We start from the raw sequence: 16,922 nt of genomic DNA on the forward strand, positions 1-16,922 counted from the left end.
GATTGTTTCACTGCAATGACAGACACTTGGTATAGAAGATTGAGTCGTGAGGACCCACCCAGTGCTCTGCGTGTGGTCGCGCGATGCCGTGAAGAACGGCGTTGACCTACTCCCGACAGGGAGGTGCCCTGTTAGCAAGAAATCCGCCGACCGTGTTTCTCAGATGCGGCCAATGCCCAGGGATGCTCTAGCTCAGGCCAGGCCTGTGTCCTGCTGGAGGAGGCCCAGCTCGGGGGGACTGTCATTCCATGCCAACAGGGATCTGACTCCCTCCTGGGGAACTGAATGGTGAGGACGCAGGAGTCATGGCCTATAGGTGTGTCCCAGACACTCAGGGCCACCTGGCTGTGCAGCCAGGCTGGGATAATGATGGGGAAATCCAGGGCTTCCGTGGCACACAAACGAGGGTTTTCTTGGGGACGGGAGGTCTGTGTTCTGCTTAGTCTCGTGTGTAGACTAGAGGCTTCCCCAGACAGAAGCACATGGTTCCATCAGAAACTGGCCTGACAGGGACAGAGTCCCTTTGAAGGGATGCAGGGTTTCCCTTCACTGCTGGGGGCTTCCCGGCCCCGTGTCCCTGATGCTGGCTCGTGGCCCCCCTCCCCAAGCCCTCCCGCGCAGTCCCTCTGTCCTCCTGTCCTGTCACGTCCCACCTCTTACAGCCACACCGGGGCCTGCGGGTGTCTTCCTGGCCTCGGCAGATGTCCTCTCCACAGTCAGTGTCACTGCTTTCGTCCTTATGTGCTTTTCCTCTTGTTTTCCAGGCTCTCCAGAGTAACCTGAGGTATTCGTTGCTGCCAAGACGGCTCATCATCAGCAAGAGATTAGCTCAGTGCCTGCATCCTGCTTTGCCCAGCGGTGTGCACTTAAAAGCCCTAGAAACCTATGAAATTATCTTTAAAATTGTGGGGACCAAATGGCTGGCCAAGGATTTGTTCCTATACAGGTACGATAGCATCCCCACCGTTTTACCTTTTTATTACCCAAGTAATCCATATTTCAGTTCACAAGATGAGAAAACGATAAACAAAAAAATACAGAGGGGTGTGTCAGTTCACCACAAAGCCATCACAGAGGTCACCAGGGCTCACCTTCTGGAGTATGTCCTCCCTGACTTTTCTCTAAGTCGGAGTGTAACGTGCATACTGCCTACCGCCTGCTCTGGGCCAGCAGTTCATTGTGACCGTCTCCTGACAAGCGAGCACCTCCATCACCAGTGTAGCTGGCTGGCTGGCTGCCTTTGAAAACCCCCTTGGGCTGGCCAGTCGCTTGGAGCTTCTGAGCAGGTGTCTCATTTTCCCTCCTCTCCCGTTTTCTGTCCCGAAGCTGTGGGTTGTTCCCTCTTCTGGCACATGCAGCCATGTCGGTGAGGCCCGTGCTGCTTGGCCTGTACGAGAAGTACTTTCTCCCGCTGCAGAAGCTGCTCCTGCCAAGCCTCCAGGCCTTCATCATCGGCCTGCTGCCCGGCCTGGAAGAGGGCTCGGAGATCTACGACAGGTGGGTCTCATCCAGAGCTGGCGGCTGTGCCCATCCAGGTGGGCCGCCCATGCGGTTTGTATTTTATTTCACTGCTGTATAAGAAACAGGGACAGTGGGACTTCCCTGGTGGTGCAGTGGTTAAGAATCCGCCTGCCAATGCAGGGGACATGGGTTCGAACCCTGGTCTGGGAAGATCCCACATGCCGCGGAGCAGCTAAGCCCACGCGCCACAGCTACTGAGCCTGCGCTCTAGAGCCCGCGAGCCACAACTACTGAGCCCACGTGCCACAACTACTGAAGCCTGCGCGCCTAGAGCCGTGCTCCGCAACAAGAGAAGCCACCGCAATGAGAAGCCCGCGCACCGCAACGAAGAGGAGCCCCCACTCGCCGCAACTAGAGAAAAGCCTACACGCAGCAACGAAGACCCGACGCAGCCAAAAATAAATAAATAAATAAAAATTTAAAAAAAGGAAACGGGGACAGAAGCGCAGAGACCCATGAAGCAGGGCGGGTTGATGTTTACATTTCTGTGGTGGTCTCCGCCTGACGAAATACCGTGTGTGCCTGGGAATTACCTCACTTCCAGGTGAGGGTCGGAAGGTAAGAAAGTTTCCTGGAGTCGCAGTCAGTGGGCAGCAGAGATGGGCTTCCACTCCCCATACGTCACATTCTGAAGTCCTCCTCCCTCCTGTTATACGAGGCAGCTTCCAAATGAAACAGCAAGGCCACGTTTCATTGATGGATAAGCTCAAAGAGGGGTGAGGCTAAGCAGAATAGCTTCTGACAGGTTTCAGAAGCACCTTGGAGAAATTTGTCCAACTCATACGCATAAGAGTTCATGCAGTGGTGTTTGTTTGTTTTGGTCATTGCTTAGGGACAGGAGAGAGGAGAGAGGCTGTATCCATTCAGACTGAGTATACAGAGTGTCCTGTTTTTTCTGGAGAATCATGATGTGAGAACTCACTTCCAGCGTATTAACTATTCTGAGTGATTGCTGCAGTGATTAACTTCTGTTCATAGGACCCATTTTCAGAGCCCCCGTACAGCCTGACTGGGAGGTTTAGAAACCTGTGTGCTTGCAAGAGTTTCCATTTGACTACACAAGAAACTGCTCAAATTTTCCCCATGCCAGAGGCCCCGGCCGTGCCACCCTGGCCTATTTGGTGTCGGCAGTGACCGGAGGGTGCAGGGGGTGTGGAGTGGAATCTCACAGTCAATCCAAATAATCAGAATGGTTTGTGGGACAGTCGCTGGTGACCAAGGGTGCATTAAAGTCACAAGCATCTGTGCTGGGATTGGATGTGCATTTGACCGTTGGGAGCTTTCACACAGGGCAGGTGGTGGCCATCCACTTCCCAGGGGGGAATCCACCTCGGCGGTGCACTGAGTCACTAGCATCCACTTCCCTAGGAGGCAGGGCCTGTCTCATTGCTGTTTTAAACCTTGGGGAATCCACCTCGGCGGTGCACTGAGTCACTAGCATCCACTTCCCTGGGAGGCAGGGCCTGTCTCATTGCTGTTTTAAACCTTGGGGAATCCACCTCGGCGGTGCACTGAGTCACTAGCATCCACTTCCCTGGGAGGCAGGGCCTGTCTCATTGCTGTTTTAAACCTCGCACCATGCCCTGAGGGGCTGGGTAGGTGTGTGCGTAAGGGAACAGTCAGGGTCATATGGGGTCAACAAGAGGACCTTTACCAGACTCTGTTTCTTGACTCTTAGTCTCAGGCTCTTTCTAGAGTTCTGATCCAGTCATGTTTTCCTAACAGATGTGTGTATATAAATGCTTTTTTCCCATCATCTGAAGATGAACACATCAGCTCCCAAAGCATATTGCAGTTTTTTTAATCTGTAAGAGTGAATCACACCAGGAGCATGTCAGTAGTTGGGGTGTTGTCATGTGTTCTCCTAGTTGATAAACAAATGTTCATTTGAACAGTCGCTAAAGTTGCTTAACACGGGTGTTTTCTCCCAACATTGTGATCTCTTGACGTTGAACCAAGAGCTCAGTGAAGCTGCGTGAACCACTGAGTAGAGGCAGGTGTGACAGAAAGCCAAGCCCGGAGACTGCAGCCCTCAGAGGTAGGAGTGACTGGCCTTCCGAGGTGGAGGCTGGTCTAGGGTTGTGCGGTCTCAGAGCACGGTAGTCGGGTGACCGCACGTATCCGTGTCAGTTTGAGAGAGTTCAGCAACGACTCTTCCCCAACGTGCATAGGAATTGAGTCAGACACCCTCGACCCCAGCAAATACTCTGCAGAGACAGGAAGGGGGGGGGGTCTGGGTGTGGGGGGTCGCGATGTCCAAGGTGGTGGAAAAGGCTAAGGGGTGAGTGAGTGAGTTTGGGGCTGATGAGGACGGGTGACTCAGGGGTCTTGTGGAGGCGGGGACAGTTCCTGATCTGTTCTTGTCAGTGAACCATAAGGGAATGGAAATTTTGGCCAGTGTTAGGACTCGTTATTCCCCCTGGCTTTCTAATAACCCTTTGATGTCTGCAGATCACTCCTGGCCAGAATTCCTTTCTTAAAGTGCCCAAGAAGTAGCCACACAGTTTGCTGTGTTTTGCTGTACGGAGAAAACAGGATTAGTGGTATTGGGGGCGGGAGAATACTCCACTCCTGTTCTGAGAAGACGGAGGAGAGGTGGAGGTTTCCAATGGTTGGAAAGCAGGCAAAACCCGGCTCTCCAGAGATGTGCCTTTAAATCAGTGGCTCTCAGCCCGGGGTGGTTTCTGTCCCCCAGGGGACACTTGGCAATATCTGGGGACACTTCTGGTTGTTACACCTGGGGCGGGGAGGGTGCTACCGGCATCTAGCGGGTGGAGGCAAGGGGTGCAGGTGAACTTCCCACAGTGCACACGATTGCCTCCACAGCACAGGAGCGTCCAGCCCCAGGGGGCCACAGGGTAGAGGTTGAGAAAGCCCGATTTAGATAGTAATTGAAAAATATTTATTGACCTTTCTTTTGGCTGACTCCAGGCACCATGATGATGAGCTCTGCTGGGTCTAGAGCTTCCCCCCCTTCTTTGACATATATCCGACTGTGGTGGTGCAGAGCGCTGTTGTCACTGCCCTGCTTGTTCAGATGGTCACACCCCGCGCTGTTCGGTCTTGGGACAGCTCAGCTTTCCACGAGGGTCCATTCGGCAAGTGACCGCAAGGTCAGAGTCGTGCAGCGCCTGGGGCTCACGGCGCACGGCCTGTGTCCCTCACCTGCTATCAGTTGAGTAGAGGAGAGCGTGTCGGTGTCGTTAGAACGGGCTCGTGTTTGCAGGGGGCACGAAAGCAGCAGCCAGGGTGGCTGAGGAAGGACGGGAGGAGTAGGGATTGGGGGTTGGTGTGTGTGTTTTGTTTTGTTGATTGTTGGTTTTAAATAGAAAAATGACCATTCTGGACACTAAACTGCACACTTACTTTGGAACTTCACAGCTGAGGTGCTATGAGTAATTCTTATTTAGTAGCAAGTTACTTAGTTTTTAACCCCAGTTATCTTGCTCTTTACTTTGCTCTCCATAGCAAAGTCCTGTCACCATTGCCATTTTCGGACCTGTAGCATCATTTCAATTTTTAATATCCATTAATTTTTAGAATAAAATGGGAATCTTTATATTTATATATAAAGCTGTGTTTCTTTAATAAAGAAAACTAGCCAGAGTTCTGTAAATATTGAAGAAAGGATAGCATAAGTGGCGTTCCCCAGGCTCCCGGACAGTGGAACCTCTCTACTGTGGAACAGCCCAAGTGGCCAGTGTTCCGTGGAACGTACTTTGGGGATATGCTGTCCTAGTCAAAGGGGATGTGATAGCAGTGCGTGGGGCATTGTCGTGTTTGCGTTGGGTTTTAGCTAAGCGGTGGTCTTCTGGGATTCTGGAGAGAGGAGCACTCCGGGGGCTTCCTAAATTACTCTGTTGCTGTGGGAATCTCTCCCTAGCTCAGGACCATGCTGTCTGTCCAGAGGACACAGTGACCCATCTGCCCGACTTACTGTAACCGCAGCTGCTGAATGGCACTTCTGCCCCAAATTAGGGCCTTTATTTGGTTGTTTTCAGACCTGGGCAAAGATAAGCTCTATTTGTTTGCTCAGCCTTGATAGAAGACCCATCAGTACCTTTAGCCACTAAACCATTCTGTGTCCTTCTTCTAAACATTTGGGTGTTACTTGTGCTTCTTCATTTTGTTTTTTTCTCTGTATCTTTTGCTACAAATATTTTATGAGTCAAAAAGAAGGCTTAAGGAGACTAGGTTTAGGGAGAACAAAATTTATTTTTTATATCAAAAGGTAGTAGGCATTTTTTGTATGAAATGTTTTAATATACACAGAAGTGGTTATTAAAAAGTAAGCTGAAAACAGTTTGGCATATAGTAAAAGGGAAAGAATGGCCTTCATCTGACAGTTTTTTCAGGTGTGTGTCAGACGCTCATCTGGGCATTGGGGGGTGTCAGCCAGCAGAGCAGACTTAGTGGTGATGGTGGCTGTGTGGCCTCAGCATCAGCTGTTTTCCTGTGCTGAGTTTTTGCTCAAAGACTCTCAGGTATTTTCACAACATTTGCATCCCTTTTCCCTGTCATAGCTGAGAGCTGAAATGCACAGAGGTTTCACTTCTGTGCAAGTGAAATCCCTTTGTGGGAGTTTGCCTCCGCTGTCGTATCGATAGATGCTATCACCCGGCCTGCAAGCTTTGTGTTCGCAGTCGGCGGGAAGGTGCCCCGTCAGCTGCAGGTGCACCCCGAGCGGAGAAGGGCCAGGCCTCGGTCAGTGTCAGTGGAAAAACAAGCCCGCACCCACTGATGCTGCTGCTTCTGTGAGGACGGCCGTGAAATCGCTGACGTCGTGTCACGGGAGACCTGGATAAAGATAAAGAGGCGAATAAATGTCGGTCGTCCGCAGGAGGGCTTCCTGGAGTGGGAGCCGGTGTATGGAGGTGCTGTGGGCAGAGTGATGGGAAGTCGGCTCCAGACCTTCTGGAATGTGCCGTGAAGCAGGAGGCCCAGGGGAATGTTGTCCCCAGTGTTTCTAAAATCTGGTGTCACTGGGCACACTTTTGGCTGTGCTCAGGTCGGGGGTGTCTTTATCATTAGGTCTTCAATCAGTCACATAAGCCTTTGTTTTTTTTTTGTTTGTTTGTTTGTTTGTTTTGCGTTACGCGGGCCTCTCACTGTTGTGGCCTCTCCCGTTGCGGAGCACAGGCTCCGGACGCGCAGGCCCAGCGGCCATGGCTCACGGGCCCAGCCGCTCCGCGGCATGTGGGATCTTCCCGGACCGGGGCACGAACCCGCATCCCCTGCATCGGCAGGCGGACTCTCAACCACTGCGCCACCAGGGAAGGCCAGCCTTTGTTTTTTTTTTAAATGACTCCTCCTACTTTTACAGAGTGACTGATCTGCTCATCCACTTTGGGCAGTGGAACCTGTAAGCACCATGTAAACGCCACGGCATCCGCAGCAAGGCCGGAGGCGGAGACGGATCTCTGCCACAGGGTGACACAACCGGTCAGATGCTGCCTCCTGGCCAAGAAGCCGCACCCCTCGGTGACATGTGTGTTCTAGCAAATTCAGTTTCAGTGACAGCCAGCAGGTGGACAAACACAGAAGGGCGAGAGATGGCAGCATCTCAAAATGAGGAGGAAGATGGTGCTTCCCGGCCAGGGAGAGAGAGCCGCGCCCGTGAGAGCCCGCGGGATGCGCCCTAATTCTATGATCTCCCGCCCACAGGACGGACGCGCTGCTCCTGAGGCTGTCCCTGGTGGTGGGCAGGGAAGTCTTCTACGCTGCCCTCTGGGGGAGCGTCCTGGCGAACCCGTCCATCCGCCTGCCCGCCTCGCTCTTTGTGGTGGGCCACATCAGCCGGGGCTCGCCCGGCACAGAGCAGAAGTACATGCTGGGGACCGACTACCAGCTCACGGTGGGTGCCGTGCTCCCGGTGGCGTGGCGTGGCGTGGCGGGCTGACTCCCCAGCACATGTGTCACCAGGGTCACGGGGCGGGGGAGCGGGGAGGGGAGGGGAGGGGCAGCGGGAAGCAGAGGCGCTCTGAGGTTGGGCAGGCGAGGAGGCAGCATCCCTGCGTAAGCTGCGAAGGCGGCGTAGGCTTCTAACACCTGCGTCACGTTTGTGTATTCACGCGAGGAGGGCCCTCCGGGAGGCCCCGCAGCTTCCACGTTACGGGTGGCTGTCGACGGCGCTCCGCGGAGCCTGGCTGGGGTCCGCTGTTGAGCCACAGCCTCGTTTTCTTCCCCTGCCCCTGTCACACCGCTCACTGCCTCGCACAGTAGGCTCGCTCCAGCTCCTGCCGTCATCCCTGCCGCCCTCCTCTCCTCTGGCTGCTCTCACACCTAGGTTGTCCGTGCCCAGGCCCCTCTTCCCAGGCAGCGACCTGCCTTCTCATGACCTTGAAGAATGGGAACTTCCCAGATCTTTCTTTTCCCCAAACTTAGCATTTGTTTAATGGCCTGCAGTCTGTCGCCACCTAGTGGTGGACCCAAGGCTTTGAAGTTAAAATGTTCAGAAACTGAATCCGTCATTAACAAAGTTGCACCGATTACTTACCCCTCTGAGTCCGTTCCTCTTTGCAAAGTGGGAATAATAGAGCTTCCTCACGGGGCTCTCTGACGAAAAGAGTGATGAAAAGGACCTCTGCTTAGGGCGGAGGAGACCCTCAGTAGTCACGTTCCCTTCTTCCCTGCCCTGTCAGTACCACTTTGTTTCTTTCTCCGTTTTCGCTGCCCTGCCTCAGCTTCTTAGGTCTCATTCCTGGACCATCATGTAATTTTCTAACCGGTTTCTCCCCGTCCAGTCCTTTTTTGGTTGCTAAGAGATTCACTTTGCTAAAACATAGCTTTGCTCAGATCTGTACTGTGCTTGCAAAATACCTGTTTCCTGGAGATAAAATCCATCCTCAAGAGTATTCTAACAGTCCGCTCCCAGCTCACCAGATGCCTCACTCTCCACTTCAGGCCCATTACACTCCCGGAGCTGGCTGCTTGGCCTGGCCTGGCACGTCTGTGATGCTGTCTTTGCTCCAGCCAGCCCCTCGTCCTGCGCTCACGGCCTGTCCCTCCTCTCCCCCGTCTCAGCGAATCTCCTGCCTGTATTACAAAAAACTCAGCTCACCTCCAAAGCTTCACTGTTCTCCCCAGTTGAAAGATCTCTCCCTCTCTTCTTCCCGGTTCTCATAGCTTTTTGTTACCACTTGTCTTATGGCTCTTATCTGTTATGCAGCTGTATTACATCTATCTATGCTCAGAAAAGACACCCAAAATGTCTGCTTAATTGGTTTGGAGTCCATTTGACTGACTGTTTTTGGAGTTTTAGTGTAGCTGAAAGTTCCTGTTGGAACCTAAATGTATTTGTTTCTGGGATTATAGAATTTGAGGTCTTAGAATCTGACCATCTGGTCCAGACCCCTCCGTCTCTGAGATGGAACAGTGAGGGCTGCAGCTGAAGGTCTTCCCGATGTCACACATCGCCCCCTAGCGTCTGGAGCTAGAACCAAGTTTCCCATATTTAGATCTTATTATTCTGTTCCACACGGTATAACACGGTGGTTTCAAGATTCCCAGGAAAAGTTTTTTTCATTTTTATGACTATAAAGAGTAGCCTGCAAACGATGTCCAGTGTCTCGGGCATGAAATGTTCGTGGCTTTCTGTCTTTTGTAGGTAAAGTCCTTATGTGCATCCCTGCTGGACTCAAACATGCTGGTGCAAAGAAATAACCTGGAGATTGTCCTGTTCTTCTTCCCATTTTATACCTGTCTGGTAAAAAGCCGTTTGTGTTCTTCGAGGGGAGTCGCTGGTCTTTCCTGAGGCCGTGGGGTAGACGGGAGAGGTCCGAGCCGTCTCGTCTGGAGCGGAGGGCAGCCACTCAGTGACCACTCTTCGCTTTCAGCCATTCAGGGTCCTCGGTCATTTCTGTGAGGGTGGTGTTTCCATAGCGAAAATTGAATAGCCTCTTTCCCTGGGCAGCGTGTGAAAAACCAACCCCTTTTGAGAACCGCCTCTTTAAGATAAAGCTTTTGTAGACTGGTAAGGAGGGGTCACATGTCGGAAAGCCGGCGATTTACTATGTCATCTCCTTGCAGTATAGTTTTCTCTTTCCTCCTCATAGGATTCCAACGAGAGAGCCATCCCCCTGCTCAGATCCGACATGGTGCACATCCTCTCGGCCGCCACCCAGACCCTCCTGAGAAGAGATATGTCTCTGAACAGAAGGCTTTATGCGTGGTTACTAGGTACTGAGTAATACGTGGGAGTTGAAAAGTCAGAGTTAAGGTGACACCTTTGAGTGCTGATTTTTGGAATAAAGTCGCAATCTTGTTGATCCATTTCTGAATCACAAAGTGTGGAAAGATAACGCAGTGACTGAATTGGCACTGGTCAGCTGAGTTCTGCTGCCTGCCCCGCAGCTTTGGTTATCTTGCAGCTGTTACATAAAAAAACAGAAGTAATGGGATTTTTTAAATGTTAACCGAATTCCATTTTAAGAAACTTGAAAGACAACAAAATGATGGCTAAGCCTTATTCAGGGAGGAGTTTCATGGGATAAGACTGTGTGTGAGAAAACCCAGAAACATGGAATATATGTAAAAGAAAGTTTTGTCTGGATGGGAACGTTTGTGGCATTGACACATTTCGGGAGATATTTGGATGACTTTGGAAGAGCACGAGAACCCTGGTTCATGTTTCTGTGAGCATGTGTTCTTGTGAACAGACTGCAGACCTGTAGGAAAAGAGCCGTTGACTGTTGGTTGGATGGAAGGCTTCAGGGGGACAAGTCCAGGAAATCACAGGGCCTAAAATTCCCAAGTCCGTGTACCTAAGAGAAGGTGGTTTACAGAGCGATTGTGAAAAATCTCCATAGTTTTTTTTTTTAGAAAGACTTTATTTTTTTAGTACAGTTTTAGGGTCACAGCAAAACTAAGAGGAAGGTCCAGAGTTCCCACCTCCTCCCTCCTCCCCGCCAAGCACGGCCTACCCTACCACCGGCATCACCCACTGGAGTGGCACGTTTATTACAGTCGGGGAACCTACACTGATACCTTATCGTCACCCACAGTCGGCTGTTTACACAGGGGTTCACACTTGGTGCTGTGCATTCTGTGGTTTTAGACAAAGGTATGATGACATGCGTCTACCGTTACAGTGTCACACAGAGTATTTTTTTGCCCTAAAAATCCTCTGCTTCTCAGCTTTTTTTTTTTTTCCAACCCTCATAGATCTTCCCATACCAATGTCAGAAAGTCCTCTTAACCTTTCTTCCCCTAGTTGTAAAACTTCCAGAAGTCATAGCACAGACGCTTATGAAGGGTTTCCAGAAGGATATTCACAGGCTCTTTGAGCATTTTTGTTAAAAGGATGATTTTGTTAAATGCATGGCTGCCTTCCAGTGGGGCTCGGCGCACTGTATGTAGACAGGACCGGCTCCGACTTGCTTAGCCACGACCCCAGGAGTCCAGACTCTCTGCTTAGAAAGATGCTGTTCCTTGCCCTGAGGACCTTAGAGACTTAACCAAGGCTCAGAATGAGGGCATGTAGTTGAGAATACCTTGATTTTTACGTAGTGCCATACAAATAAATACTGGTTTTTAAAAATGATACTCATTCTATTAGATCCTTGCAACCATACTTGTCAAAGACACTCAGGATGAATTCTTGGGGTAAACTAAATTGATGCCCGTTGAGATGGAGTTCTGCCTGTCTGATCCCTGGCCCACCACTGTCAGAAGAAAATAGGTCTCGGTTTTGCTGGATCTGATTTTGGTTTTCTGTTGGAGGAATTGTATTTTTAATAATGTCAGAGCAAAAAAACCCCAGCAAAACAACACAAAACCCATAGGGGCTTCCCTGGTGGCGCAGTGGTTGGGAGTCCGCTTGCCGATGCGGGGGACACAGGTTCGTGGCCCGGTCCAGGAAGATCCCACATGCCGCGGAGCGGCTGGGCCCGTGAGCCATGGCTGCTGAGCCTGCGCGTCTGGAGCCTGTGCTCCGCAGCGGGAGAGGCCACAACAGTGAGAGGCCCGCATACCGCAAAAAAAAAAACAAAAAAAACAAAAACAAAAAAACCCCAAACAAACAAAAATGTCAGAGCATGAGACCTTTGCACAATAAGGTGTACTTTAAATGTATAGATTTCTTTACAGCTCATGGTGCTTGTTCTTTTACAGGCTCAGATATTAAAGGAAATACCATTGTGCCGGAATCGGAAATCTCAAATTCTTATGAAGACCAGTCCTCGTATTTTTTTGAGAAATATTCCAAGGATCTTTTAGTTGAGGTAAAGGAGCATTTCTGGAAAGTAGATCCCAATTAGGGCATTCCTGACCATGGTTCTTCAGTGGAGTTCCTTGTGGGACCTCAGAAGTAGACAGGGGGGCTGTTCCTTGGTACACGGTTGGGAAAATCTCGTATATGGTTGTCCCTTGGAATCTGCAGGAGATTAATTCCTGCTCCCCCCTACCCCACCCCACCCCCATGGATACTAAAATCAACAGATGCTCAAGTCCCTCATATTTATAACTTGGCCTAGTATTTGCCTAGTATTTGCATGTAACCTATACTCATCCTCATACCTTAACCCGTCTCTAGATTACTTATGATACCATCTCTAGATTACTTACGATGTAAATGCTTTGTAAATAGTTGTAGAATACAGTGTAAATGCTATATAAGTAGTTGCCAGTGCACGACAAATTCAAGTTTTGCTTTTGGGAACTTTCTGGAATTTTTTTTCCCGAATATTTTCAATCTGCAGAACCCACGATATGGAGGGCCGACTGTCGTCACCTCGTGCTGCATGACTGCTTTTACTTCTATCCCAGAGCATTTAACAACTAGAACAACCAATAAAGTCATACTGTATATAATACCCTAATATGTGGCTTTAAAAAAAAAAAACAGGGTCTGGCTGAGATACTGCACCAGAAGTTCCCTGATGCTGACGTAGAGGAACGCCACCACATGTACCTGAAGCCTTTCCGCATCCTTACCAGTCTGCTTGACAAGCCAGAAATAGGTAACATTAGATGAGCTTTACCATCATACACCATTAAAACTCCAGTGAGATACAATCAACGTGTTATTTAGAATACAGTTTAATCTTTGGAAGTTCAGAATCTTGAAGTAGTTTAGTCATGCTGTGTGTTTCAGTTTTCATCATCTGGGCACCACTTAAAAGTTTTGCACAGTGACTTGAAAGTTTTTGTGAAGAAATTATAATACCTTTGAGCTGTTGTGCTCGTCTGCGCGCATGCCTGCAGGGCACATACAGTACTGACCTTGTGAGAACGTTTCTTCAATCAAATCATTTCTTCAACTGAGCCTTGATTGTATTCTGAAGCAAATAGGGGACGTTCCTCCACCTTCTTGCCTTGTGACCCTGGGCAAGCCCCTTCTGCTGTTTGGGCCTCACTGTTTTCCTGTCAAATGAAGGGGTTTGAACTAGACTCTAGTTCCAAAAGGGTCGCCCCTTATATACCGTGGTCCTCTGGGCACCCATTGAGGAAAGTGACCTTCTCTCCCTTCCTTTAAAAAAAAGAAACTGGGGCTTCCCTGGTGGCGCAGTGGTTGAGAGTCTGCCTGCTGATGCAGGGGACATGGGTTCGTGCCCTGGTCCGGGAGGATCCCACATGCTGCGGAGCGGCTGGGCCCGTGAGCCAAGGCTGCTGAGCCTGCGCGTCCGGAGCCTGTGCTCTGCAACGGGAGAGGCCACAACAGTGAGAGGCCCGCGTACCGCAAAAAAAAAAAATAATAAAGTAACTGCCCCAGTATCCATTCACTGTTAAGTTCTCAACATCTCATCCCTGGAACACGGTAACAGGGAAGGAAATCCCCTTGTCCGTGGGATTCATCCCTGATGGCATCATCTGAGTGCTCAGGACGTGCCCACTGTCCGGGCGCCGTCTGCAGAGAACGAGAGCTGAGGGTGTTCTGTTCTCTCAGTTCCTCCTCCCTCTGCCCTCAGGATGGGGACCCTTTGTTTATGCATTCAGAGACGGGCGTGGGGCATCTGTGCAGCAGGGAAGGTGCTAGGCTCTAGGTGTACAAAGGGAAACAAGGGCTTTGGTCGAGGGAGACGGAAGGGAGACTGAGGTCCTGGTGTGTTTTCACTGTTGTTAATAATAACGGTGACATTTTTTTGAGCAGTTATTTTGTGCATCGTTAATACGCATCTCCTTGCATACTTCTGTACCTCCAACAACCCTGGGGTAGATTTTCTTACTGTACACATTCTACAGAGGGAGAGACTAAGGTTGAGCAAGGCGAAGTCATTTGCCACGGGCCACCCAGGAACTGGGACTCAGACTCTGAAGTCTGTTTGACTCCAGAGCCTGAGCCCTCTTTGTCAGGACTCTGACGCTTCCTTAATGGCCCTCGGACGGCCCATCCCGAGATGCTACTCATGTAACACCAGTGAACTTGGGTACCAGGACAGGTGCAGCCCTGGCTGCTCTTGACCAAAGTCAAAGCACGAAGAAGCTTTTGTGCCTCCAAGCTCCACCCTTGGAGATGGGTGTTTTACGTCAAGGCCTTGACGTGAGCCAAGTAAAGCACTGAGCTAGCTTGGGCTCCAGGTCATATTTTCTGGAGGGTGGGGTGGGGGGGTGGGGGTGGGGGGGGTGAGTGGCAGGCTTCTGCCCCATCCCAGCAAATTCGTCCTACCTGATAATTTAGTTTTCCAAGGAAAGACACACTTGAAGGGCAAAGGAGTGGATTGATAATGTAGACTAGAAGGCATAGGAGGGTCATAGGTCAGTCTTATCTGTGCTTTGGCCACCAGGCTTTAGCCACGTCCTCATTTCTTCCCCTGGAATCCTGACCACAAGCTTTCCTTCACTAGTAAAAAGCATTTGGCGGTGTTATGCTATAGATAAAATACACCTGGAGTTTATCGTGGAAAAGAGACCTTTTGTCTTTGGAAGCGTAAGAGTTTAGATTATTTGCTGATTCCTTGTTTGACAGAGCTTTTGTTTTCTCTGAATCATTCTGTGTTCATTCCTCTGAATACATGAGTGGGAAGTCACGCCCTCCCTTCAGGCCTGCTGGTTGATGTTTGTGGAGCAGAAATGTCCAGCCGCCTTCCAACTGCCTATCGGGCAGGGTCCAGCTCTTTTGTGCCATCTGAGGCTTTTCTGGGCTGGTGTTATTTCTTTTGTGTCGTTCTAGCTCATCAGTTAAAGAATTCAGAATAGGAAGTTGCCCTACTCTGTTGGTGCTTCTGTGGAGTGATGGTTTCTGGCCAGGCAGTCTCTGCACACTTAAAACAGTTAGCCCACTCCCTGCCTCCTTCTAGAATCTTCCTGGGGCAAGTTATTCAGCGTCTGGGCCTCAGTCCTCTTGTCCCCTTGTAATCAGGACAGCCTACCTGATTGCATACCTGGTTCTGTGGCTATTGTGAGGATTAAGTAAGTTAATAGTTATAGAATGCTTAGAACAGTGGCCAGCACACAGTAAGCGCTACAAAAATGTTGGCTGTTTTCACAGATGTTATTCCTCCAGCTAAAGGTGTCATTGTCGCAACTAAAGTTTCCATACATTTAAGACTATATAAATTATCTATGTGTTAGATAGAGTTACTCTCAATACGCTTTATACGTTTGTCACTGGTTTACAGTGGATTTTTAAGAAAACGTTTTGATTATTAATTTATTTATCTGGACATTTCCTTTTCAATTGCAGGGCCTCAAGTTGTTGAGAATTTGTTTCTCGAAGTCATCCGGGCCTTTTATTCTTACTGCAGAGCTGCTCTCGGCTCTGATCTTAAACTGAGCTACACTCAGAGTGGAAATTCACTGATAAGGTACTGGTGGGGTTTCCAACGTCACTCTTCCTCCCTTCCTAATGCCATGATTTTTTTTCTCTGTTTACCATAAATTGTGAAGTGCTCAAGAAAGTGGGGATGCAGGGGGTCAGGCCACGCCTTAAAATAACCTGTGCTCTTAATCGATATGAATCGACTCTTCCCTATTGAATATTGTGATGATTAAAAGGAGTTTGATCTTGTCTCTGCCCCACACTGGGAAGTACAAACCGTATTTACTGATCAGGTGTGAAAAGTTGCTCAACAAAGGCAACTGGGTCTGGTTTACAAGTGGTGAGTGACGGGGGGAGGGCCGGCGGGAGGTCAGGTCAGGAAGTGGGGCGAGTGGGTGTGGGTCTTCAGGAGACCAGTCAGAAAGGGGGTAGCAGGGAGCAAGGCGAGGGCACCCCAGGGGCATGAAGGCGCTCTAGGGCCCTGGAGGCAGGGTGAGTGGGGTTTGGGAGACAGCAGACGTGGCGATAACTTAAAGTGTGTAGTTAGCCATCAGCCCTGTGTTTTGTTCTGTCTTTGTACTTTCTAAGGTAGTACAACCTCTTCCTTTTTACTTTACTCTTAATATAATTTCCTTCTCCCTGACTCGGCATTGGGTGTATTAAAAATTTAAATCGATTGGAAGATTTTTCTGGTTTATTAATTGTAAGTGTACCAAGAGTCTTTAGTGTTTGCTTTTTTCTAGCAGAATGAGAGTAGTTTATTGTTTTCCTGATATGAAAGTAATACATGTTCATGGTAGAGTATACCAATATTTGAAGGCGTCAAGGGAAAAGATATTACCCATAATCCCACTGCCCTTCAGAGACAAACATACAACATTTGTATTTCTTTTCAGATTTTCAGTGCATAAGTACACAGCTGCCTATCATTTATTTTTAAGGTGGAGTTACAGTACCTGTTTAGTTGCCTGTTTGTTTTTTTTTAATGCAAGTTGTGAATAGCTCTACACTCTTCTCCTGCGGAGGATAGTGGTTGCCTTTAAGTCCTCAGTAAGGAGTTACACTTATTTAAGAAATCCTGACTGATTGACCAATCTCTTATTGATTGACTTTTGGGCGGTTTCCACTTTTTCAATATTTTAAAATTGATCTCAGAGAGGCAGCAGCAGTAAGTGGTGGCTTGAAGCAAGATCTTAGTTCCCTGCTCAGGAATCGAACCTGGGCAGCCTGGATGAAAACCAGGAATCCTAGCCACTAGACCAGCAAGGGCAAGAGACTAGACTCAAATTTTCCCTGGCTCTTGCCTCTGTTTGAAAGCAAGACTGTTTCAAGGAGGCAAAAACTGTAAAAGCAGGTGCAAAGTTTATTGTTAGAGGCACAGCACGACAAGTGGGAGAGCACACAGAGAAACCGTTTATTTAAGTTTCTTTTTCCACACCTGACCTGCCCTAGGACCCTCCCCGATATGTGTGTGCGGCTTTTTTCCAGGACGGATTCCAGCCCAGAGGCCCATGGCGGGGGCCTTGGCATCACCTATTGTGGGGTGGCGGCCCCTCCTTTCTGACCCCCAAGGAGCCTTTCTGCGCACACGCCATGTCTCCCTTGCCCCAAGGATGGGAAATATGTGACCTCTCCGTCTTTTACTCAGACAGGGTTTAGCCCCTCTCTGTTCCTGCCATGATTGTTATCGTAAAGTGTCCTCAGG

At 49.6% G+C, this 16,922-nt stretch overlaps 1 protein-coding gene across 7 annotated transcripts in view; it reads left to right on the plus strand.

The window, feature by feature from the left end:
* The window catches only part of DOP1B (DOP1 leucine zipper like protein B), a 110,379-nt gene that overhangs the window by 32,272 nt on the left and 61,185 nt on the right, over positions 1 to 16,922 (plus strand). For 6 of the 7 annotated variants that reach the window (XR_004480476.2, XM_033418258.2, XM_004264546.4 and 3 more), the window contains 8 exons: positions 765 to 946; positions 1,327 to 1,497; positions 7,186 to 7,375; positions 9,128 to 9,226; positions 9,576 to 9,699; positions 11,632 to 11,741; positions 12,365 to 12,479; positions 15,143 to 15,263. Coding sequence is in view for 5 of the 7 variants with exons in the window: in XM_033418258.2 (XP_033274149.2) it covers positions 765 to 946; positions 1,327 to 1,497; positions 7,186 to 7,375; positions 9,128 to 9,226; positions 9,576 to 9,699; positions 11,632 to 11,741; positions 12,365 to 12,479; positions 15,143 to 15,263 (1,112 nt within the window). In the remaining 2 variants the exon portion in view is untranslated. Of the gene's footprint in view, positions 1 to 764; positions 947 to 1,326; positions 1,498 to 7,185; positions 7,376 to 9,127; positions 9,227 to 9,575; positions 9,700 to 11,631; positions 11,742 to 12,364; positions 12,480 to 15,142; positions 15,264 to 16,922 lie in introns of those variants that run through there. The other variant, XM_033418260.2, reaches the window with a different exon arrangement.

Source organism: Orcinus orca, chromosome 5, assembly GCF_937001465.1.
Source record: "Orcinus orca chromosome 5, mOrcOrc1.1, whole genome shotgun sequence".
Taxonomy (NCBI): Eukaryota; Metazoa; Chordata; class Mammalia; order Artiodactyla; family Delphinidae; genus Orcinus; species Orcinus orca.